The sequence below is a fragment of the Aedes albopictus genome, chromosome 3 (assembly GCF_035046485.1).
Source record: "Aedes albopictus strain Foshan chromosome 3, AalbF5, whole genome shotgun sequence".
In the NCBI taxonomy this organism is placed as follows: domain Eukaryota; kingdom Metazoa; phylum Arthropoda; class Insecta; order Diptera; family Culicidae; genus Aedes; species Aedes albopictus.
In genome coordinates, this window is record NC_085138.1 from 137,764,256 (window position 1) to 137,790,635 (window position 26,380).

Here is a 26,380-nt window from a genome sequence, read left to right on the forward strand (position 1 = left end):
TTTTTGAATTGTATAATAGAACAACAGCAAATCTAGCGTACAACAACATTGAATGCCGTTCAAATTGATTTGGATTCGTTTAACAAATAAATGAGATTTCAGCGCTTGACTCGTGAGAGCGAGATTTTGCATGAAAATCTCGCGCGTGAGAAAATGATGCAAAATTGCGCACGAGTTTGCTCGCGCAGGAGCGGCTCATCAGTGCGCTTTGAGTTTGAGTTTACCAACACTGCTCTTTAGACTTTTTCGCATATTCATAGTTATACCTCAAAACTTTGGAGAAACTCTTTGAAAAATAAAATAAATTTTTAAACAAAAATAAGTTCCGCCAAACCATTTCCATCTTGTAGTAGATATTCTCAGCCATTGTTTGCGGGATAACATGAATGCCGGAACGTAAAATTTTTGTACTCTTCTTAAGACTTTTTCGCATATTCATAGTTATATCCCAAAACTTTGGAGTAACTCTTTGAAAAATAAAATAAATTTTTAAACAAAAATAAGTTCTGCCAAACCATTTCTATCTTGTAGTAGACATTCTCAGCTATCGTTTTTGGGGTAACATGAATGCCGGAACGTAAAATTTTTGTACTCTTAAGACTTTTTCGCATATTCATAGTTATACCCCAAAACTTTGGAGAAACTCTTTGAAAAATAAAATAAATTTTTAAACAAAAATAAGTTCCGCCAAACCATTTCTTTCTTTAGTTGACATTCTCAGCTATCGTTTGTGGGGTAACATGAATGCTGGAACGTAAAATTTTTGTACTCTTAAGACTTTTTCGCATATTTATAGGTATACCCCAAAACCACAGACAAACAGACGTAACACTTTGATAATTCCCATCGTACACCGATTTATCGGTCTTTTTCAAAAGATGATAGTTGGCCAACTACCCACCCGTGGCGCTCGCATAGTTTTTGTTCGAGTCTGACGTTTGCTCACTACCGCCACCTAGTTGATGGTCGGCCAAAGTTAGTCCTTTTAGCATTGGGCGAATATGTTTCCGTGACTATGATTTGAATCGAAAAATGTTCGAAGTGTTACGTCTGTTTGTCTGTGCCAAAACTTTGCAGAAACTCTTTGAAAAATAAAATAAATTTTTAAACAAAAATAAGTTCCGCCAAACCATTTCTATCTTGTAGTAGATATTCTCAGCCATTGTTTGCGGGATAACATGAATGCCGGAACGTAAAATTTGTGTACTCTTCTTAAGACTTTTTCGCATATTCATAGTTATATCCCAAAACTTTGGAGAAACTCTTTGAAAAATAAAATAAATTTTAAACAAAAATAATTTCTGCCAAACCATTTCTATATAGAACTGCAGCGGAAGATGAAAAATATAATAATCAAGGTACAAGATATCTTGTTACATGCCTCATTTTTACGTTGATTACGTCTTTTGGCACTCAATGTTAAACTACATAATTCTATTCTGTTTTATTTTATGTGATTCGTTTAAAATATTAGTTCTTTAATAACTTGGTTGTCTAAACAGTTTTAGCCATGATTTATCCCATAATCCGCACAAAGTTCCTAGTCAAACTATGACGGGCTGAAGGCGTTTATTTGACAAGTGAAAAGCACATTGTTCAGGAGCATATGCTTATCGATACACCAGCGTAATAAGATGCAGACAAATGTTTTGTTAAACTCCTTTGTTAAGGAATCAATGCTTGACGAATAAATTTCTTGTTAAACGTTTGAAAAGTGTTTTAATTTATCATAGTTGATACCGGTGAGGAAAGTCGAACATTGACTACTTTCTCGATTGAAAAATCATTTAAACAGTAATGTGTAGAGCATAATTTTAGTTCAGCTATTATTACCATTATTAAGCAACAATTCAGCAAGCTTGCTTGTTTGTGACTTGCAATTGTTAGTTGGGATGTTGTAGTAGACATTCTCAGCTATCGTTTGCGGGGTAGCTTGAATGCCGGAACGTACAATTTTTGTACTCTTAAGACTTTTTCGCATATTTATAGTTATACCCCAAACTCGAGACTATTGCCGAGCTATTTGACATTATCTTTGACAATGCCATTATCGCCATGCTTGCCCTTTTGCAGGCATATTCTACGTGGCTTCCGAATTTCAGCTTATCGTCGATCATGACCCCCAATTGCTTCAGTGAGCGCTTATAAGTTGATAGAGTTGATCGTGCATCCTCCTGTGGTGACCACTGCCTGCTGTTCAGACTTGCGGTTGTTTTCCACCACCACAACCTCCGTTTTGTGGTGCGCGAGTGCCAAGTGTCTCGACCTCATCCAGTCCTCCACTATGCCAATTGCATGAGTTGCTGTCAGTTCCACTTCCTCTATCGACTCGCCGTATATCACGAGGGTAATATCATCAGCGAAGCCGACCAGCTTTACGCCCGGTGGAAGTTTGAGCCTCAATACGCCATCATACGCCACGTTCCATAGTACCGGGCCAGTGGTGGAAAGCATCATGCGCTTGACGTGTTTTTTGGTTCGCATCAAACACAATCTTTGCTCACGCGCTCGCGAACCCAAAAAGAGAGAACGGTTCACGATTTCCCGGATCGACGAACCAACACAAAACAAATGTCGAATGAGCAGAATCGCAGTTGGTTCGCCAGAAGGATCACAATGTAGTACACTTGGTTTGTTGCCATTTTTTGTACACTTAAAGGTAATTAGTTGGGTGTTTTTTGATTATACTGGTCAGGTACCAATCCAATAAATGATATCGACGAAAAATATTACCAAAATTTGATTTCATTACAGAAATATCGGCCGCGAACCTCCAAAATAAAAAAGCATCGCGGTTGCAAAAGATGCGATGCACTCGTTGGCGTTCGTGTCGTACGATCGTGTGACACAGGCGTACGAACACCATCGCACAGCAAAGGTTTGCGATGCGATGGCATTTTTTTGTAGCGCGTGAGCACACGTTCGCGATCAATTTCCACCACTGCCCTGCGGTGATGTTGTAGCTCCTCTCGCCTTCCTCGGTGTCATAGATTAGCACCCTATTCTGGAAGTAGCTCTCCAGTATCCGGCTAACAGGGACTCCTAGGTGGTGTATTGCGCACTTAATTGCGGCCCAGCTGACGCTGATGAACGCATTCTTAACGCCCAGCGTGACGACCGCGCAATAGCGGATTCCTGTTCGCTTCTTTTGGAGCGCTATCTCGGCCGTTTTGGTTACAGCCCTAATAGCGTCCACCGTCGATCGACCCTTCCGGAAGCCGAACTGGTTATCCGAGAGACCAGAGTCATCGGGTTTCTCGGTATAGACCATCAGCCTCGACAGAATGATCCGTTCCAACAGTTTTCCGGCGGTGTCCAGCAGACAGATAGGTCTGTATGCCGACGGGTCGCCAGGTGGCTTCTCGGGTTTAGGCAGTAGAACCAATCTTTGCCTTTTTTTCTTGATGGCTAATGTCGAGATACCGTCCGGACCCGGAGCCTTGTTCAACTTAAGCGACTTCGCTATTGCAATGAGTTCATCGTTCGTCACCGGGGCTACCTTGCTATGGCCGGTTTGGCTATAGGGAACGGGGGCCTATGGTCTTGTATCGTGGCGCGGAAACAGCGTTTCCATGATCTTTTGCAGCATCTCTGGGGAGCGTTCTGGGGGTGCTGACGCGCCCTTCATTTTGGCCATGACTACTCTGTAGGCGTCACCCCATGGGGTCGTGTTGGCTGCCTGGCAGAGATTTTCGAAGCACGCCCCCTTACGTGCCTTAATCTCTTTGTTGATTATTTTCGACTGTCGAATTTTACTCTCGGAGGATGGCTTGCCAGTCTTGACAAAAATAAAAATACTGCTATTTTATCTTGTCCGACGTTTCGGTCCGTTTGGGACTTCGAGTCCCAGAAGAAGGTTTTTTTTGGTTTACGCAAAATTGGGATTACTAACAACGCCTGGTATTTTTTTGGTACTAAACAAAGCTTTAACAACAATTTAGGAGCCATTTGTAGTCTCAAAAATGGCTAAATTTGACCGCGTGAAGAAAATTAGCTCAAACTTATTGTAAAATTAAAGGTTTGTTTAATATTTTAAGAAATAATCAAATTCTGGGCTGACATGAGCTGAACTACACAGTTTATATTATGGGTTAAGCTGCAATCCACTTTAAAATCTCTTTTCCGGCTTTTTGTCGAAGTCAAAAGAAGAAAAGTACCCTAAACGGGCAGTGGCAAGAATATTGCCACCAGCGCTGGTGGCCTAAACGGGCAGTGGCAACTATATTGCCACCTCAAAAGCTCGTTTTTGGGGTTAACGGGCAGTGGCAACTATATTGCCACCAGCGTTTTTGGCCTAAACGGGCAGTGGCAACTATATTGCCACCTAGATTTTTGTGAGTTTCTTTCAAACAAAAATTGTTTTGTACATGTAATCATGTATATAATCATTTCCATAATAGTATGCGTTGACAACTCTTCTTGTTTTCTCGGCCTTATAAAGGGTTAAGCATGAACAATATCTTTCGTCTTTTTCAGCTATTTCAGTCAGCGATTGATAAATGGTACATGAATCAGGATAACCAACCATGCGATAACATTGCTTTCTGCAGAAGAAACTTCATACTTCGTCATCCTGATGCCTTTCATCATCCAATTACACACGTAGTCTATCAATACTCTTATCATTATGTTATTTAAGATGTAATTGTTTTATTTAAGGTTTAATTATAAATAAAATTGGGTGGGGTAGGGGAAGGTGGGCTACTATAAAACAACCGAAAATGCCGCAAGCACCTTACACGTCTTAATGGACCGCATAACAAGTGTTATTGTTTATTCGTTTAAAATCAATCAGTTTTCAGTGGTAAGGTGATGCAAGAACAGTTGGATATTTCTAAGAACTTTTGAAGTTGTTCCAAAAATGCTTGGACAGTTATTAGCTTGCAGATTTTGTTGTAGATTTTCAGGTTCACCACGTCCTCTCTTGCATGGTGATGCAAAAACATTTGGATATTTCCAAGAACTTCTGGAGTTGTTCTTGAAATTCTTGGACTTCAAAGCTTGTAGATTTTTTATCATAATTGAATTTTATTGGCTTTTCTCGGTGAACTTAATACTACTCAAAGAAGGAGGGAGTAACGAAAGTAATGAAAGAAACGGTGGATAGAATCGCAAGTGTGCGACGAGAGAAATTGAATAGAAGTTTCTTTCATTACTTTCGTTACTCCCTCCTTCTTTGAGTAGTATTAAGTTCACCGAGAAAAGCCAATAAAATTCAATTATGATAAAGTCATGCGGTGATTAAACCTAGAAAGTAAAGCTTGTAGATTTTGTTGTAGTTTTTCAGGTTCACCACGTCCTCTCTTGCATGGTGATGCAAAAACATTTGGATATTTCCAAGAACTTCTGGAGTTGATCCTGAAATTCTTGGACTTAATTAGCTTGCAGATTTTGTTGTAGATTTTCAGATTTACCACGTCCTCTCTTGCATGGTGATGCAAAAACATTTGGATATTTCCAAGAACTTCTGGAATTGTTCCGGAAATTCTTGGACTTCAAAGCTTGCAGATTTTGTTGTAGATTTTCAGGTTCACCACGTCCTCTCTTGCATGGTGATGCAAAAACATTTGGATATTTCCAAGAACTTCTGGAGTTGTTCCTGAAATTCTTGGACTTAATTAGCTTGCAGATTTTGTTGTAGATTTTCAGATTTACCACGTCCTCTCTTGCATGGTGATGCAAAAACATTTGGATATTTCCAAGAACTTCTGGAATTGTTCCGGAAATTCTTGGACTTAATTAGCTTGCAGATTTTGTTGTAGATTTTCAGATTTACCACGTCCTCTCTTGCATGGTGATGCAAAAACATTTGGATATTTCCAAGAACTTCTGGAGTTGTTCTTAAAATTCTTGGACTTTATAAGCTTGTAGTTTTTCAGGTTCAAGACGTCCTCTCTCGCATAGTGATGCAAAAACATTTGGATATTTCCAAGAACTTCTGGAGTTGATCCTGAAATTCTTGGACTTGATAAGCTTGCAGATTTTGTTGTAGTTTTTCAGGTTCACCACGTCCTCTCTTGCATGGTGATGCAAAAACATTTGGATATTTCCAAGAACTTTTGGAGTTGTTCTTGAAATTCTTGGACTTAATTAGCTTGCAGATTTTGTTGTAGATTTTCAGATTTACCACGTTCTCTCTTGCATGGTGATGCAAAAACATTTGGATATTTCCAAGAACTTCTGGAGTTGTTCTTGTAATTCATGGACTTTAAAGCTTGTAGATTTGGTTGTAGTTTTTCAGGTTCACCACGTCCTCTCTTGCATGGTGATGCAAAAACATTTGGATATTTCCAAGAACTTCTGGAATTGTTCCTGAAATTCTTGGACTTAATTAGCTTGCAGATTTTGTTGTAGATTTTCAGATTTACCACGTTCTCTCTTGCATGGTGATGCAAAAACATTTGGATATTTCCAAGAACTTCTGGAGTTGTTCTTGAAATTCATGGACTTTAAAGCTTGTAGATTTTGTTGTAGTTTTTCAGGTTCACCACGTCCTCTCTTGCATGGTGATGCAAAAACATTTGGATATTTCCAAGAACTTCTGGAGTTGATCCTGAAATTCTTGGACTTGATAAGCTTGCAGATTTTGTTGTAGTTTTTCAGGTTCACCACGTCCTCTCTTGCATGGTGATGCAAAAACATTTGGATATTTCCAAGAAATTTTGGAGTTGTTCTTGAAATTCTTGGACTTTATAAGCTTGTAGATTTTCAGGTTCACCACGTTCTCTCTTGCATGGTGATGCAAAACCATTTGGATATTTTCAAGAACTTTTGGAGTTGTTCTTGAAATTCTTGGACTTTATAAGCTTGTAGTTTTTCAGGTTCACCACGTTCTCTCTTGCATGGTGATGCAAAAACATTTGGATATTTCCAAGAACTTCTGGAGTTGATCCTGAAATTCTTGGACTTGATAAGCTTGCAGATTTTGTTGTAGTTTTTCAGGTTCACCACGTCCTCTCTTGCATGGTGATGCAAAAACATTTGGATATTTCCAAGAACTTTTGGAGTTGTTCTTGAAATTCTTGGAATTTATAAGCTTGTAGATTTTCAGGTTCACCACGTTCTCTCTTGCATGGTGATGCAAAAACATTTGGATATTTCCAAGAACTTCTGGAGTTGTTCCTGAAATTCTTGGACTGTATTCATTTACAGATTATGTTGTAGCTTTTCCAAGGTTCACCACGTCCTCTTCTGCATGGTGATGCAAAGACATTTCGTTTTTCTAAGAACTTCTGTATTTTATGCGGGGTATGCTCTTCAAACAGAATCGCTCAAGTAATTTCTGTTCAGTGCATTATTTTTCCGTGACCATCCGGAATAAAGCAACACTTTCTAATTTCTTGAGCGATTCCTCGCCTGAATTTTACACGCATCAAGACAGGCCAAGAAATTTCATGCGATCTGCGTACTACCCATTATCAGAAATTCTAGTAATGTATTTGCTTGTTGATTCACCACGACCTCTCTTGCATGGTGATGTAAAATCATTTCGCTTTTTCCAAGAACTTCTGCAGTTTTACCAGAAATTCTTGGACTGTATTTGCTTGTAGATTTTTAGGTTCACCAAGTCCTGTCCTACATGCAAAAACAGTTGAATACATATTTCCGAGAACTTCTTGAATTGTTCCTGAAATTCTTTTACTGTATAAACTTGCAGATTTTGTTGTAGCTTTTTAGGTTTACCACGTCCTCTCTCGCATGCTATTAGCTATGTATTTGCTTGCACAAGTCTTTTGTTTTCACCATGAAATGATATTCGTTAAATATAAGGCCCATTGTAAAATGTGATTGTTATGAAACATTTGTATTGAATTTCTTGGACATTGGTGTACGAAATTAAACAGAACGTTTTAGGACGAAGAACAAAATTTATTTGTATTTCAAAATGAAGTCAATGACCCTTATTATGAGTGTCACTTCACGGTGAAAATCGATCACGGTGACACATTGCGAATCCACGGTGAAAAAGTTGTGAGTTAAACAAATGGGAATCACTTCCACCGTCCTTATTACCGGTGTCACTTTTTAGTTTCCACCGTGAAGTGACATTCGTAATCAGGCCCAATTTCTGAACGTATAAACAAGAATGATGGTGTTAATTGTCGCGCTTTTCGATTTCATACACAGAACCAGACCGGTGACGCTGGAACCTGCTGTAATCATAACAGGAGAAAGACTAAAAATACATTCTTAATATGTACTTGATTTATTTTCACAGATTTTCAAGCCAATTGATTTTCTGGAAGTCTGGTTTTTTTAGGGGTTTATTTATTGAAAATTTTGCTCGCTTTCTTCATTTCCAGTCGATTTGAAATCGTTTGCCTCATGCCATTGACAAATTTTAGGAGTTGCCGCGGAGCATCATTCCAGCACAATTACTTGTTATGGAGATCTGTGAACGATGGTAACCGGACATTGATGCATAGGCCGATTTTTTGTCAAGGTCGCCGCATAAGCAGCTCGTTCCCCTGGACCTGCCAGTGGACCCTGGACTTAGAAATAGATTAAAATTCAATAATGTTTCTTCTTTTTACTCAGAACTTGTAGTTGAGAAGGTTCACCAAGTCCTCTAAAGGTGTTTGGTGACGCACCATACATTTTACTTCACAAATGGATCAACACCCTCATTCTTGTTTTCGATCGAATCCACTTTCGAACGTAAATCGTTCGCATTCCCGTTTACGCCAGCAAAATCAAATGGCCTACTGATTCGATCGAATCAAAAACGTTCGTAAACAAGAATGAGGGTGTAACTCTCTCCCGAATTCTCTTTGGAGATTTGTTTCGGATTTCAGCAACGAGTTGTCTCACACTGAACTATTATCAAGTGGGGCAAAGAATTGAGAAGATCGAGCATATTCAGGAAGTTATCAAATTTAATTGTGTTTAGAAAGTAAGCCGTTGCTGAGATGCTGCTGCTTCGGCTGATACGGGAACGTCCTCCTGTTGGATGGGCCAACATCGCCATTCTGCCGATTCTTGGGAATGTAACGGCCACCCGGACCTCATCTGCTGCATTACACCGGCACCCTCATGGTGCTCGTTAGAATAGAAACGTATGCCGATAGCCTGCGGAGTTGCTGCAACCATTTGATTAGAGAAATCATCGCACTGGCTAGGATTCTGATGCATGGTGTTCTCCAAATGGAATCACATCTGCTGGTGAGGTTCGTGCAACTGCTGCTACGGGGTAGTGACTGCTGTGGAGATCCATTCTGTGCCTGATGGGAAGAAACAGTCTCGTAGCTGCCAATGTTTTTCGTACTGTTTTCATTTCCGTATCCACCAGGTCCTGCGTATTTGTTCGGTCTGGGATTGCTGAACCGATTCGATCCTATTAGGTATGTACGTACATTGGATGGAGGATCACATCGAATGTCTTCTTCTGGAACATCCTGGTACCTCCAACGCCGTTCTGATCCCGATTGTATCACCCAAAAAGCATACCTCTCAGCTACAGCTTGTCCTAATCCAGCAGCTTTAATACAAAATTCTTTTCACAAACAGAACAAATATTCATTTAAATAAAAAGTATAATAATTACCTTGCTTTTTAGTGATTCTGGTGATTTTACGGATTTTACCAAGCCCTGCGAGTAAACAAAAACAAAGTTCGACAGAAAGGCCCTTACACTGAAGTAAAAACGATTTGAAATTTTCTGGTGGGATACAGCGGGATCAAGCGGGATTAGGCAAGATTAGCAAAGATTAGGAATGATTAATTTCAAAAGATTAAGAGTGTCTAACCCCCTGCTCCGAGATTAATCTCTTTGTTCAGTGCCAGTTTAGCCGCCCTGTAGGCCTCGCTTCGTTCAATGGGGCACGTTCGGTGTAGTACTAGATTTGTAGTAATGAGCTGAATTTTAGTATGGTGAGAAGGTCAGTTCTCCGTTTCTGCAATGAAATGGTGCAAAAAGCATAGGTATTATGATTCCTTGTCTAATTTGATGCTGTTTGAGCAAAACTTTGGATAACTATGTTGTTTATGTTGCAAGAAATGAAGAAAACAACAACACTGCTGCCCGAAGTTTTGCTCAAACAGCATGAAATTAGGCAAGGAATCATAATACCCACGCTGTTTGCACCATTTCTTTGCATAAACGGAGAATTAACCTTCTCACCATACTAAAATTCAGCTCATTACTACAAATCTAGTACTTCAAATATCTGTCCTATTCTATCCTCATCGGTACGAGCCCTTTGCATCCTCCTTCTAGCTCTTAAACAGGATGCGCGGAGTTCTGCGATTTCTGGACACCACCAGTACACCGGTTTGCGTCCATTTCTGGGTAGGGATCGCCTTAAGCCGGCATTTGTGAAGCGATTGTTTATGGAGGGTAACACCGACGATCAATCCAGCGATGATCTAATCGGAACTCTAAGCCACGCATGTGACGCCGCTATGCCAACCCAACTAACAACCGCCAGCCGCAAAAAAGCATGCATGCTGAATTGTTGCTTTATAATAGTAATTATAGCTGAACTAAAATTATGCTGTACACATTACTGTACAAATGCTTTTTCAATAGGGCACGTTCGGTGTAGTACTAGATTTGTAGTAATGAGCTGAATTTTAGTATGGTGAGAAGGTCAGTTCTCTGTTTCTGCAATGAAATGGTACAAAACGCGTGGGTATTATGATTCCTTGCCTAATTTGATGCTGTTTGAGCAAAACTTTGGATAACTTTGTTGTTTATGTTGCAAGAAATGGAGAAAACAACAACACTGTTGCCCAAAGTTTTGCTGAAACATCATCAAATTAAGCAAGGAATCATAATACCCACGCTTTTAGCACCATTTCATTGCAGAAACGGAGAATTGACCTTCTCACCATACTAAAATTCAGCTCATTACTACAAATCTAGTACTTCACCAATCTGTCCTATAGGAGGCAATCAGTGAAGTACTAGATTGAAAGTAGTGAGCTGGATTTTTGTATGGTGAGATGATCAATTCTCCATTTCTGCAAAGAAATGCTGCAAACAGCGTGGGTTATTTGATTTCTTGCCTAATTTGATGCTGTTTGAGCAAAACTTTGGGTAACTGTGTTGTTGAAGTTGCAAGAAATAAATAATACAACAACACAGTTACCCAAACTTTTGCTCAAACAGCATCAAATTAGGCAAGAAATCAAATAACCCAAGCTGTTTGCACCATTTCATTGCAGAAACGGAGAATTGATCATCTCACCATACAAAAATCCAGCTCACTACTTTCAATCTAGTACTTCACTGATTGCTTCCTATTGAAAAAGTAGCCAATGTTCAACTTTTCGTATTGGTATAAACAATGATAATTTAAAACACTTTTTAAGCGTTTAATAAGATTTTTATTCGACACGCAGTAATTCCTTTACAGCATAGTTTAACAAGACTTTTTTCTGCTTCTTGTTAAGGTCATGTAAAAATTAGGTCATGTATCTGTATAATGTGTTTTTCACAAGTCAAATAAGCGCTTTCGTTTCATCATACTTCGACTCAGAGTACATGATAAAAACATGTGTTTTTTACCGAACAACAGCTGAATTAATCTGTTGTTCAGTTGTTAACCATAATGTTGTGCTAATTCACCACTGCTGTATAGGAGTCAGAGTCTGATCATTATTAAACCACGGGAAGTTTATGTTTTGATTTGAGCGCTGCAAATCATCATCTCTAGGATGGCGCAGATAGGAAGGCATGCGGCTGACAATCGACGGGTCTCGGATTCGAATCTGGATTTAGGTAAATTTATGTGTAGTTATTATTTCACAATATTTGTTCACATCATTAAGTTCCAATTATAAACTCTCGTGGAAATTGAAAATTTTTGCATTTTTTTAATTTTTAATCATTTTTGCTTAAGCTGAATAACAGCTTTACTATGTATTTGTAAAACGATTTAATAACAAACATTTCAGTTGGTACACAACACTATGCTTTAAAGTTTCTCCAAATTTGTGTGAACAAAACCCGAACAAAGGTTGTGCCTGAAAATTACCCAAATGTTATTCAGCATCATGCTGTATCAATTCGTCGTAAAGGTGCTTGTATAATGAGTTATTGTTAGTTGGGATGTCTATACTTGACTCCGAGACTAACTGCCACAGCAACTGTTGTGCGGCTTCACAACGCCGCTCCCTCAGTTACTCCACACTCGACCACGTTGTTACAGTTGTTGAATTTCGAAGTCATGTCTATTGGGCCCCCCTTAGAGCCGCTATCCCTTACTGCAAATGAAGTAGTCGCCAAGGATCCTGATGGTCATCTATGCAAGCAGGGAGGCCACCCGAGGGTTGACCCAGGCCCTTCTGGGGACTGAGCTCAGTGCCGGATCAGCGCTAATCAGGATACTTCAACTGAACCTACTTCCACCCAGTTAGTTGCCTAAGCTGGGCACAGATCAGGAACGAACTTCAAGGCCATGCCACGGTTTTATGGGGCGGAAGACAGCGTCGACATGAGCCTAACCGCCGTTTCGAGTCAGTGTCACGCGACCTTACTAAAAGGATAGAATGCCGTCGCCATCAGCTCACTTGTGCATAGTTACCTTAGCATGCACTATCTCATCTACTAATTACTAAGCATGACCAGTATACCATAATCAGGAACTTACTGGCATCGTTCCTGATGTGCCCGAGGCACGTCTAGCTGGGCTGTGACACTTTGGAAGCGGTGCCATGAATATGCGAAAAAGTCTTAAGCGTACAAAAATTTTACGTTCCGGCATTCATGTTACCCCAAAAACGATAGCTGAGAATGTCTACTACAAGATAGAAATGGTTTGGCAGAACTTATTTTTGTTTAAATTTTTTTTTATTTTTCAAAGAGTTTCTCCAAAGTTTTAGTGTATAACTATGAATATGCGAAACAGTCTCAAGAGTACAAAAATTTTACGTTCCGGCATTCATGTTACCCCGCAAACGATAGCTGAGAATGTCTACTACAAGATAGAAATGGTTTGGCAGAACTTATTTTTGTTTAAAAAATTATTTTATTTTTCAAAGAGTTTCTTCAAAGTTTTAGTGTATAACTATGAATATGCGAAAAAGTCTTAAGAGTACAAAAATTTTACGTTCCGGCATTCATGTTACCCCGCAAACGATAGCTGAGAATGTCTACTACAAGATAGAAATGGTTTGGCAGAACTTATTTTTGTTTAAAAAATTATTTTATTTTTCAAAGAGTTTCTTCAAAGTTTTAGTGTATAACTATGAATATGCGAAAAAGTCTTAAGAGTACAAAAATTTTACGTTCCGGCATTCATGTTACCCTGCAAACGATAGCTGAGAATGTCTACTACAAGATAGAAATGGTTTGGCAGAACTTATTTTTGTTTAAAAAATTATTTTATTTTTCAAAGAGTTTCTTCAAAGTTTTAGTGTATAAGTATGAATATGCGAAAAAGTCTCAAGAGTACAAAAATTTTACGTTCCGGCATTCATGTTACCCCGCAAACGATAGCTGAGAATGTCTACTACAAGATAGAAATGGTTTGGCGGAACTTATTTTTGTTTAAAAATTTATTTTATTTTTCAAAGAGTTTCTCCAAAGTTTTGGTGTATAAGTATGAATATGCGAAAAAGTCTCAAGAGTACAAAAATTTTACGTTCCGGCATTCATGTTACCCTGCAAACGATAGCTGAGAATGTCTACTACAAGATAGAAATGGTTTGGCGGAACTTATTTTTGTTTAAAAATTTATTTTATTTTTCAAAGAGTTTCTCCAAAGTTTTGGTGTATAACTATGAATATGCGAAAAAGTCTTAAGAGTACAAAAATTTTACGTTCCGGCATTCATGTTACTCCGCAAACGATAGCTGAGAATGTCTACTACAAGATAGAAATGGTTTGGCAGAACTTATTTTTGTTTAAAAAATTATTTTATTTTTCAAAGAGTTTCTTCAAAGTTTTAGTGTATAACTATGAATATGCGAAAAAGTCTTAAGAGTACAAAAATTTTACGTTCCGGCATTCATGTTACTCCGCAAACGATAGCTGAGAATGTCTACTACAAGATAGAAATGGTTTGGCAGAACTTATTTTTGTTTAAAAAATTATTTTATTTTTCAAAGAGTTTCTTCAAAGTTTTAGTGTATAAGTATGAATATGCGAAAAAGTCTCAAGAGTACAAAAATTTTACGTTCCGGCATTCATGTTACCCCGCAAACGATAGCTGAGAATGTCTACTACAAGATAGAAATGGTTTGGTGGAACTTATTTTTGTTTAAAAATTTATTTTATTTTTCAAAGAGTTTCTCCAAAGTTTTGGTGTATAAGTATGAATATGCGAAAAAGTCTCAAGAGTACAAAAATTTTACGTTCCGGCATTCATGTTACCCTGCAAACGATAGCTGAGAATGTCTACTACAAGATAGAAATGGTTTGGCGGAACTTATTTTTGTTTAAAAATTTATTTTATTTTTCAAAGAGTTTCTCCAAAGTTTTGGTGTATAACTATGAATATGCGAAAAAGTCTTAAGAGTACAAAAATTTTACGTTCCGGCATTCATGTTACTCCGCAAACGATAGCTGAGAATGTCTACTACAAGATAGAAATGGTTTGGCAGAACTTATTTTTGTTTAAAAAATTATTTTATTTTTCAAAGAGTTTCTTCAAAGTTTTAGTGTATAAGTATGAATATGCGAAAAAGTCTCAAGAGTACAAAAATTTTACGTTCCGGCATTCATGTTACCCCGCAAACGATAGCTGAGAATGTCTACTACAAGATAGAAATGGTTTGGCAGAACTTATTTTTGTTTAAAAAATTATTTTATTTTTCAAAGAGTTTCTTCAAAGTTTTAGTGTATAACTATGAATATGCGAAAAAGTCTTAAGAGTACAAAAATTTTACGTTCCGGCATTCATGTTACCCCGCAAACGATAGCTGAGAATGTCTACTACAAGATAGAAATGGTTTGGCAGAACTTATTTTTGTTTAAAAAATTATTTTATTTTTCAAAGAGTTTCTTCAAAGTTTTAGTGTATAACTATGAATATGCGAAAAAGTCTTAAGAGTACAAAAATTTTACGTTCCGGCATTCATGTTACCCTGCAAACGATAGCTGAGAATGTCTACTACAAGATAGAAATGGTTTGGCAGAACTTATTTTTGTTTAAAAAATTATTTTATTTTTCAAAGGGTTTCTCCAAAGTTTTAGTGTATAACTATGAATATGCGAAAAAGTCTCAAGAGTACAAAAATTTTACGTTCCGGCATTCATGTTACCCCGCAAACGATAGCTGAGAATGTCTACTACAAAATAGAAATGGTTTGGCAGAACTTATTTTTGTTTAAAAAATTATTTTATTTTTCAAAGAGTTTCTCCAAAGTTTTGGTGTATAAGTATGAATATGCGAAAAAGTCTCAAGAGTACAAAAATTTTACGTTCCGGCATTCATGTTACCCCGCAAACGATAGCTGAGAATGTCTACTACAAGATAGAAATGGTTTGGCAGAACTTATTTTTGTTTAAAAAATTATTTTATTTTTCAAAAAGTTTCTCCAAAGTTTTAGTGTATAACTATGAATATGCGAAAAAGTCTCAAGAGTACAAAAATTTTACGTTCCGGCATTCATGTTACCCCGCAAACGATAGCTGAGAATGTCTACTACAAGATAGAAATGGTTTGGCAGAACTTATTTTTGTTTAAAAAATTATTTTATTTTTCAAAGAGTTTCTCCAAAGTTTTGGTGTATAAGTATGAATATGCGAAAAAGTCTCAAGAGTACAAAAATTTTACGTTCCGGCATTCATGTTACCCCGCAAACGATAGCTGAGAATGTCTACTACAAGATAGAAATGGTTTGGCAGAACTTATTTTTGTTTAAAAAATTATTTTATTTTTCAAAGAGTTTCTCCAAAGTTTTGGTGTATAAGTATGAATATGCGAAAAAGTCTCAAGAGTACAAAAATTTTACGTTCCGGCATTCATGTTACCCCGCAAACGATAGCTGAGAATGTCTACTACAAGATAGAAATGGTTTGGCAGAACTTATTTTTGTTTAAAAAATTATTTTATTTTTCAAAGAGTTTCTCCAAAGTTTTAGTGTATAACTATGAATATGCGAAAAAGTCTTAAGAGTACAAAAATTTTACGTTCCGGCATTCATGTTACCCCGCAAACGATAGCTGAGAATGTCTACTACAAGATAGAAATGGTTTGGCAGAACTTATTTTTGTTTAAAAAATTATTTTATTTTTCAAAAAGTTTCTCCAAAGTTTTAGTGTATAACTATGAATATGCGAAAAAGTCTCAAGAGTACAAAAATTTTACGTTCCGGCATTCATGTTACCCCGCAAACGATAGCTGAGAATGTCTACTACAAGATAGAAATGGTTTGGCAGAACTTATTTTTGTTTAAAAAATTATTTTATTTTTCAAAGAGTTTCTCCAAAGTTTTGGTGTATAAGTATGAATATGCGAAAAAGTCTCAAGAGTACAAAAATTTTACGTTCCGGCATTCATGTTACCCCGCAAACGATAGCTGAGAATGTCTACTACAAGATAGAAATGGTTTGGCAGAACTTATTTTTGTTTAAAAAATTATTTTATTTTTCAAAGAGTTTCTCCAAAGTTTTAGTGTATAACTATGAATATGCGAAAAAGTCTTAAGAGTACAAAAATTTTACGTTCCGGCATTCATGTTACCCTGCAAACGATAGCTGAGAATGTCTACTACAAGATAGAAATGGTTTGGCAGAACTTATTTTTGTTTAAAAAAATATTTTATTTTTCAAAGAGTTTCTCCAAAGTTTTAGTGTATAACTATGAATATGCGAAAAAGTCTTAAGAGTACAAAAATTTTACGTTCCGGCATTCATGTTACCCCGCAAACGATAGCTGAGAATGTCTACTACAAGATAGAAATGGTTTGGCAGAACTTATTTTTGTTTAAAAAATTATTTTATTTTTCAAAGAGTTTCTCCAAAGTTTTAGTGTATAACTATGAATATGCGAAAAAGTCTTAAGAGTACAAAAATTTTACGTTCCGGCATTCATGTTACCCTGCAAACGATAGCTGAGAATGTCTACTACAAGATAGAAATGGTTTGGCGGAACTTATTTTTGTTTAAAAATTTATTTTATTTTTCAAAGAGTTTCTCCAAAGTTTTGGTGTATAACTATGAATATGCGAAAAAGTCTTAAGAGTACAAAAATTTTACGTTCCGGCATTCATGTTACCCTGCAAACGATAGCTGAGAATGTCTACTACAAGATAGAAATGGTTTGGCGGAACTTATTTTTGTTTAAAAATTTATTTTATTTTTCAAAGAGTTTCTCCAAAGTTTTGGTGTATAACTATGAATATGCGAAAAAGTCTTAAGAGTACAAAAATTTTACGTTCCGGCATTCATGTTACCCCGCAAACGATAGCTGAGAATGTCTACTACAAGATAGAAATGGTTTGGCAGAACTTATTTTTGTTTAAAAAATTATTTTATTTTTCAAAGAGTTTCTCCAAAGTTTTAGTGTATAACTATGAATATGCGAAAAAGTCTTAAGAGTACAAAAATTTTACGTTCCGGCATTCATGTTACCCCGCAAACGATAGCTGAGAATGTCTACTACAAGATAGAAATGGTTTGGCAGAACTTATTTTTGTTTAAAAAATTATTTTATTTTTCAAAGAGTTTCTTCAAAGTTTTAGTGTATAAGTATGAATATGCGAAAAAGTCTCAAGAGTACAAAAATTTTACGTTCCGGCATTCATGTTACCCCGCAAACGATAGCTGAGAATGTCTACTACAAGATAGAAATGGTTTGGCAGAACTTATTTTTGTTTAAAAAATTATTTTATTTTTCAAAGAGTTTCTCCAAAGTTTTAGTGTATAACTATGAATATGCGAAAAAGTCTTAAGAGTACAAAAATTTTACGTTCCGGCATTCATGTTACCCCGCAAACGATAGCTGAGAATGTCTACTACAAGATAGAACTGGTTTGGCAGAACTTATTTTTGTTTAAAAAATTATTTTATTTTTCAAAGAGTTTCTTCAAAGTTTTAGTGTATAACTATGAATATGCGAAAAAGTCTTAAGAGTACAAAAATTTTACGTTCCGGCATTCATGTTACCCTGCAAACGATAGCAGAGAAAGTCTACTACAAGATAGAAATGGTTTGGCAGAACTTATTTTTGTTTAAAAAATTATTTTATTTTTCAAAGAGTTTCTTCAAAGTTTTGTGTATAACTATGAATATGCGAAAAAGTCTTAAGAGTACAAAAATTTTACGTTCCGGCATTCATGTTAGCCTGCAAACGATAGCTGAGAATGTCTACTACAAGATAGAAATGGTTTGGCAGAACTTATTTTTGTTTAAAAAATTATTTTATTTTTCAAAGAGTTTCTCCAAAGTTTTGATGTATAACTATGAATATGCGAAAAAGTCTTAAGAGTACAAAAATTTTACGTTCCGGCATTCATGTTACCCTGCAAACGATAGCTGAGAATGTCTACTACAAGATAGAAATGGTTTGGCGGAACTTATTTTTGTTTAAAAATTTATTTTATTTTTCAAAGAGTTTCTCCAAAGTTTTGGTGTATAACTATGAATATGCGAAAAAGTCTTAAGAGTACAAAAATTTTACGTTCCGGCATTCATGTTACCCTGCAAACGATAGCTGAGAATGTCTACTACAAGATAGAAATGGTTTGGCAGAACTTATTTTTGTTTAAAAAATTATTTTATTTTTCAAAGAGTTTCTCCAAAGTTTTAGTGTATAACTATGAATATGCGAAAAAGTCTTAAGAGTACAAAAATTTTACGTTCCGGCATTCATGTTACCCCGCAAACGATAGCTGAGAATGTCTACTACAAGATAGAAATGGTTTGGCAGAACTTATTTTTGTTTAAAAAATTATTTTATTTTTCAAAGAGTTTCTCCAAAGTTTTGGTGTATAACTATGAATATGCGAAAAAGTCTCAAGAGTACAAAAATTTTACGTTCCGGCATTCATGTTACCCTGCAAACGATAGCTGAGAATGTCTACTACAAGATAGAAATGGTTTGGCAGAACTTATTTTTGTTTAAAAAATTATTTTATTTTTCAAAGAGTTTCTCCAAAGTTTTAGTGTATAACTATGAATATGCGAAAAAGTCTTAAGAGTACAAAAATTTTACGTTCCGGCATTCATGTTACCCTGCAAACGATAGCTGAGAATGTCTACTACAAGATAGAAATGGTTTGGCGGAACTTATTTTTGTTTAAAAATTTATTTTATTTTTCAAAGAGTTTCTCCAAAGTTTTGGTGTATAACTATGAATATGCGAAAAAGTCTTAAGAGTACAAAAATTTTACGTTCCGGCATTCATGTTACCCTGCAAACGATAGCTGAGAATGTCTACTACAAGATAGAAATGGTTTGGCAGAACTTATTTTTGTTTAAAAAATTATTTTATTTTTCAAAGAGTTTCTCCAAAGTTTTAGTGTATAACTATGAATATGCGAAAAAGTCTTAAGAGTACAAAAATTTTACGTTCCGGCATTCATGTTACCCTGCAAACGATAGCTGAGAATGTCTACTACAAGATAGAAATGGTTTGGCGGAACTTATTTTTGTTTAAAAATTTATTTTATTTTTCAAAGAGTTTCTCCAAAGTTTTGGTGTATAACTATGAATATGCGAAAAAGTCTTAAGAGTACAAAAATTTTACGTTCCGGCATTCATGTTACCCTGCAAACGATAGCTGAGAATGTCTACTACAAGATAGAAATGGTTTGGCGGAACTTATTTTTGTTTAAAAATTTATTTTATTTTTCAAAGAGTTTCTCCAAAGTTTTGGTGTATAACTATGAATATGCGAAAAAGTCTTAAGAGTACAAAAATTTTACGTTCCGGCATTCATGTTACCCTGCAAACGATAGCTGAGAATGTCTACTACAAGATAGAAATGGTTTGGCGGAACTTATTTTTGTTTAAAAATTTATTTTATTTTTCAAAGAGTTTCTCCAAAGTTTTGGTGTATAACTATGAATATGCGAAAAAGTCTTAAGAGTACAAAAATTTTACGTTCCGGCATTCATGTTACCCCGCAAACGATAGCTGAGAATGTCTACTACAAGATAGAAATGGTTTGGCAGAACTTATTTTTGTTTAAAAAATTATTTTATTTTTCAAAGAGTTTCTCCAAAGTTTTAGTGTATAACTATGAATATGCGAAAAAGTCTTAAGAGTACAAAAATTTTACGTTCCGGCATTCATGTTACCCCGCAAACGATAGCTGAGAATGTCTACTACAAGATAGAAATGGTTTGGCAGAACTTATTTTTGTTTAAAAAATTATTTTATTTTTCAAAGAGTTTCTTCAAAGTTTTAGTGTATAAGTATGAATATGCGAAAAAGTCTCAAGAGTACAAAAATTTTACGTTCCGGCATTCATGTTACCCCGCAAACGATAGCTGAGAATGTCTACTACAAGATAGAAATGGTTTGGCAGAACTTATTTTTGTTTAAAAAATTATTTTATTTTTCAAAGAGTTTCTCCAAAGTTTTAGTGTATAACTATGAATATGCGAAAAAGTCTTAAGAGTACAAAAATTTTACGTTCCGGCATTCATGTTACCCTGCAAACGATAGCTGAGAATGTCTACTACAAGATAGAAATGGTTTGGCGGAACTTATTTTTGTTTAAAAATTTATTTTATTTTTCAAAGAGTTTCTCCAAAGTTTTGGTGTATAACTATGAATATGCGAAAAAGTCTTAAGAGTACAAAAATTTTACGTTCCGGCATTCATGTTACCCTGCAAACGATAGCTGAGAATGTCTACTACAAGATAGAAATGGTTTGGCGGAACTTATTTTTGTTTAAAAATTTATTTTATTTTTCAAAGAGTTTCTCCAAAGTTTTGGTGTATAACTATGAATATGCGAAAAAGTCTTAAGAGTACAAAAATTTTACGTTCCGGCATTCATGTTACCCTGCAAACGATAGCTGAGAATGTCTACTACAAGATAGAAATGGTTTGGCGGAACTTATTTTTGTTTAAAAATTTATTTTATTTTTCAAAGAGTTTCTCCAAAGTTTTGGTGTATAACTATGAATATGCGAAAAAGTCTTAAGAGTACAAAAATTTTACGTTCCGGCATTCATGTTACCCTGCAAACGATAGCTGAGAATGTCTACTACAAGATAGAAATGGTTTGGCAGAACTTATTTTTGTTTAAAAAATTATTTTATTTTTCAAAGAGTTTCTTCAAAGTTTTAGTGTATAAGTATGAATATGCGAAAAAGTCTCAAGAGTACAAAAATTTTACGTTCCGGCATTCATGTTACCCCGCAAACGATAGCTGAGAATGTCTACTACAAGATAGAAATGGTTTGGCAGAACTTATTTTTGTTTAAAAAATTATTTTATTTTTCAAAGAGTTTCTCCAAAGTTTTAGTGTATAACTATGAATATGCGAAAAAGTCTTAAGAGTACAAAAATTTTACGTTCCGGCATTCATGTTACCCCGCAAACGATAGCTGAGAATGTCTACTACAAGATAGAAATGGTTTGGCAGAACTTATTTTTGTTTAAAAAATTATTTTATTTTTCAAAGAGTTTCTTCAAAGTTTTAGTGTATAAGTATGAATATGCGAAAAAGTCTCAAGAGTACAAAAATTTTACGTTCCGGCATTCATGTTACCCCGCAAACGATAGCTGAGAATGTCTACTACAAGATAGAAATGGTTTGGCAGAACTTATTTTTGTTTAAAAAATTATTTTATTTTTCAAAGAGTTTCTCCAAAGTTTTAGTGTATAACTATGAATATGCGAAAAAGTCTTAAGAGTACAAAAATTTTACGTTCCGGCATTCATGTTACCCCGCAAACGATAGCTGAGAATGTCTACTACAAGATAGAACTGGTTTGGCAGAACTTATTTTTGTTTAAAAAATTATTTTATTTTTCAAAGAGTTTCTTCAAAGTTTTAGTGTATAACTATGAATATGCGAAAAAGTCTTAAGAGTACAAAAATTTTACGTTCCGGCATTCATGTTACCCTGCAAACGATAGCAGAGAAAGTCTACTACAAGATAGAAATGGTTTGGCAGAACTTATTTTTGTTTAAAAAATTATTTTATTTTTCAAAGAGTTTCTTCAAAGTTTTGTGTATAACTATGAATATGCGAAAAAGTCTTAAGAGTACAAAAATTTTACGTTCCGGCATTCATGTTAGCCTGCAAACGATAGCTGAGAATGTCTACTACAAGATAGAAATGGTTTGGCAGAACTTATTTTTGTTTAAAAAATTATTTTATTTTTCAAAGAGTTTCTTCAAAGTTTTAGTGTATAAGTATGAATATGCGAAAAAGTCTCAAGAGTACAAAAATTTTACGTTCCGGCATTCATGTTACCCCGCAAACGATAGCTGAGAATGTCTACTACAAGATAGAAATGGTTTGGCAGAACTTATTTTTGTTTAAAAAATTATTTTATTTTTCAAAGAGTTTCTCCAAAGTTTTAGTGTATAACTATGAATATGCGAAAAAGTCTTAAGAGTACAAAAATTTTACGTTCCGGCATTCATGTTACCCTGCAAACGATAGCTGAGAATGTCTACTACAAGATAGAAATGGTTTGGCGGAACTTATTTTTGTTTAAAAATTTATTTTATTTTTCAAAGAGTTTCTCCAAAGTTTTGGTGTATAACTATGAATATGCGAAAAAGTCTTAAGAGTACAAAAATTTTACGTTCCGGCATTCATGTTACCCTGCAAACGATAGCTGAGAATGTCTACTACAAGATAGAAATGGTTTGGCGGAACTTATTTTTGTTTAAAAATTTATTTTATTTTTCAAAGAGTTTCTCCAAAGTTTTGGTGTATAACTATGAATATGCGAAAAAGTCTTAAGAGTACAAAAATTTTACGTTCCGGCATTCATGTTACCCTGCAAACGATAGCTGAGAATGTCTACTACAAGATAGAAATGGTTTGGCGGAACTTATTTTTGTTTAAAAATTTATTTTATTTTTCAAAGAGTTTCTCCAAAGTTTTGGTGTATAACTATGAATATGCGAAAAAGTCTTAAGAGTACAAAAATTTTACGTTCCGGCATTCATGTTACCCTGCAAACGATAGCTGAGAATGTCTACTACAAGATAGAAATGGTTTGGCAGAACTTATTTTTGTTTAAAAAATTATTTTATTTTTCAAAGAGTTTCTTCAAAGTTTTAGTGTATAAGTATGAATATGCGAAAAAGTCTCAAGAGTACAAAAATTTTACGTTCCGGCATTCATGTTACCCCGCAAACGATAGCTGAGAATGTCTACTACAAGATAGAAATGGTTTGGCAGAACTTATTTTTGTTTAAAAAATTATTTTATTTTTCAAAGAGTTTCTTCAAAGTTTTAGTGTATAAGTATGAATATGCGAAAAAGTCTCAAGAGTACAAAAATTTTACGTTCCGGCATTCATGTTACCCCGCAAACGATAGCTGAGAATGTCTACTACAAGATAGAAATGGTTTGGCAGAACTTATTTTTGTTTAAAAAATTATTTTATTTTTCAAAGAGTTTCTCCAAAGTTTTAGTGTATAACTATGAATATGCGAAAAAGTCTTAAGAGTACAAAAATTTTACGTTCCGGCATTCATGTTACCCCGCAAACGATAGCTGAGAATGTCTACTACAAGATAGAACTGGTTTGGCAGAACTTATTTTTGTTTAAAAAATTATTTTATTTTTCAAAGAGTTTCTTCAAAGTTTTAGTGTATAACTATGAATATGCGAAAAAGTCTTAAGAGTACAAAAATTTTACGTTCCGGCATTCATGTTACCCTGCAAACGATAGCAGAGAAAGTCTACTACAAGATAGAAATGGTTTGGCAGAACTTATTTTTGTTTAAAAAATTATTTTATTTTTCAAAGAGTTTCTTCAAAGTTTTGTGTATAACTATGAATATGCGAAAAAGTCTTAAGAGTACAAAAATTTTACGTTCCGGCATTCATGTTAGCCTGCAAACGATAGCTGAGAATGTCTACTACAAGATAGAAATGGTTTGGCAGAACTTATTTTTGTTTAAAAAATTATTTTATTTTTCAAAGAGTTTCTCCAAAGTTTTGATGTATAACTATGAATATGCGAAAAAGTCTTAAGAGTACAAAAATTTTACGTTCCGGCATTCATGTTACCCTGCAAACGATAGCTGAGAATGTCTACTACAAGATAGAAATGGTTTGGCGGAACTTATTTTTGTTTAAAAATTTATTTTATTTTTCAAAGAGTTTCTCCAAAGTTTTGGTGTATAACTATGAATATGCGAAAAAGTCTTAAGAGTACAAAAATTTTACGTTCCGGCATTCATGTTACCCCGCAAACGATAGCTGAGAATGTCTACTACAAGATAGAAATGGTTTGGCGGAACTTATTTTTGTTTAAAAATTTATTTTAATTTTCAAAGAGTTTCTCCAAAGTTTTAGTGTATAACTATGAATATGCGAAAAAGTCTTAAGAGTACAAAAATTTTACGTTCCGGCATTCATGTTACCCCGCAAACGATAGCTGAGAATGTCTACTACAAGATAGAAATGGTTTGGCGGAACTTATTTTTGTTTAAAAATTTATTTTATTTTTCAAAGAGTTTCTCCAAAGTTTTGGTGTATAACTATGAATATGCGAAACAGTCTTAAGAGTCGTTCTAGCATCCGTTGTAGGTTTTACATATTGCAGATCCCAAATTGGACTATCACACTTTTTTTGGTACGCCTAAAAAGTGTGATAAAAGTGCACATTTGCGTCGGATCGTCTCGACGTCTTCGGTGCCCTTATTCCTCCATTTACAAGGAATAAGTGCACCGAAGACCTCAACTCGATCCGACTTGTCCCTGCGCTGCAATCACACTTTGAAGGTGTGTGCACACTATTGTGTCAGTCCAATTTCAATATCTCATTAATTTCTCCCAACCACAAAAAATATAGTGTATGCTTGATATTTCGCATTTTAGTGCTTGTTACGTATTCTATGGATGCTGCTCATGAAATATTTCACGCCATAAGCAAAGGTTGTGTTTCATGTATTAGAGTGTAGACGGCGCGCTGATCGCCAAAATGATTTTTTTTAGTGCTTGGGATTTTTGTGCCTGACTTGACTCAAGCTTTCGCTAGTGTGGGTTCGGGTCGACTGGCATACAAAAGTTAAACCGACAGAATCTACACTGGGGGTGTGAACCATTTGGCCTAGAATAAAAATAATTATCTGGTTTAATCAGGGGGATGACGAAGGGCCAGAATCAGCAACTCAGCATTCGATTCAACATCGCGTCCAATGTTTTTGTTTTGATTGTTTAATTCATGGCAAAAATGCGCTTGAATTGAAACATCGACATTGCTTCGCTGCTGTTCGTGCAGTTGAAAATCGGAATTTTCGAAACGCGAAAATTTATTTTTCTCCTAAATCATGCGTCGGAAGTACGTTGGGCAAAGTGCGCTGGATAAAGGACCAGATCCGCTTTCCATCAGCGCACTACGTCTGACGTTAGGTTTCATGCTGGGGGCTGCGAATAGGAACGGTTTTATTTTTCAAGCTAAATATTTATTGACAGTTTTCTCCGAGGTTTTCTCCCTTATCGAACGCGAGAATTTCAATCCGTCGCGGATGAAACCGTCGCCAGAGTCATCGCAGCCAATCAGCAAGCGGGAGTCTGACGTTTTCCGATGATTCAGAAATGCCGACTGGAAGTTGGCAGCGCGTTTTGTTATGAAAGCAACATACAATATTAGGGCAAGGCACGGTACAATTGGCTTCTTTAGTGGTGTTGAGATAATTCCATATTCGGAATCTGCATGCCAAACTGAGCCGAAATTCAAATTTTCATGAATTTTGGTGCCCGGGAACCTATATAAAAATCAGTTTGAAGTTTGTATGGGAGCGATTTGTCGAATCACCTATCGTCGCATTTTGTACTGAGTGGAGCTGTCAAGCAGTTTCCCAGCTGTCAAAAGGTGATTTAGAAAAATCTCTTCGAAATTGATTTTAGGTACCAAAATAAAGTTCTAAAAATCTGAAAAAAATCATAGTGGTTCAGAAGAATGTACTCTTTCGTATAAAACCAATACATACCAATACAAATCAATACATTTCTCCAAATTTAAAAACCCAATTGACATTAGAGATGTGTTGGGAAAAAATGATCTTGAGTACATGAAGCTTGTGTACGACTTTTTGAAACAAGCCTTCGTTTGATTGCCCCGTCTTGTTGTTGCACTTGTCCACTTCGTGTCCCTTCGAAAACCGTTTGTTTGTATCGTTACAGGTTGTTTGTCCACTCTATGTTTGACTAGCAGCAACTACGCCACCCCATGCTGCTGAGAGTCATCAATAAGCCCCAACCTCCCATCCCTTCCTAAAACATCATTGTTCTCCCTAACCTCGACCAAACCCCGAGTGTTACGGTTCTCCAAAACTAAC

The 26,380-nt window shown here is 35.6% G+C and overlaps 1 protein-coding gene across 1 annotated transcript; it reads right to left on the reverse strand.

The window, feature by feature from the left end:
- Nucleotides 1-8,858: 8,858 nt before the first annotated feature.
- On the reverse strand, nucleotides 8,859-26,309 carry LOC109400136 (uncharacterized). Its single transcript, XM_062842985.1, has 3 exons — nucleotides 26,303-26,309; nucleotides 9,545-9,658; nucleotides 8,859-9,478 (listed from the first exon to the last, which is right to left on the reverse strand). The coding sequence occupies exons 1-3, from the start codon at nucleotides 26,307-26,309 to the stop codon at nucleotides 9,018-9,020; spliced, it is 582 nt and encodes a 193-aa protein (XP_062698969.1). The 3' UTR covers nucleotides 8,859-9,017.
- Between the last annotated feature and the right edge of the window lie 71 nt (nucleotides 26,310-26,380).

Bases quoted from the DNA above. Each gene is read 5' to 3' on its own strand.
- LOC109400136 (XM_062842985.1), bottom strand. The intron at 9,479-9,544 runs GTAATTATTATA...TTTGTATTAAAG, and splicing joins CAGAATCACTAAAAAGCAAG to CTGCTGGATTAGGACAAGCT.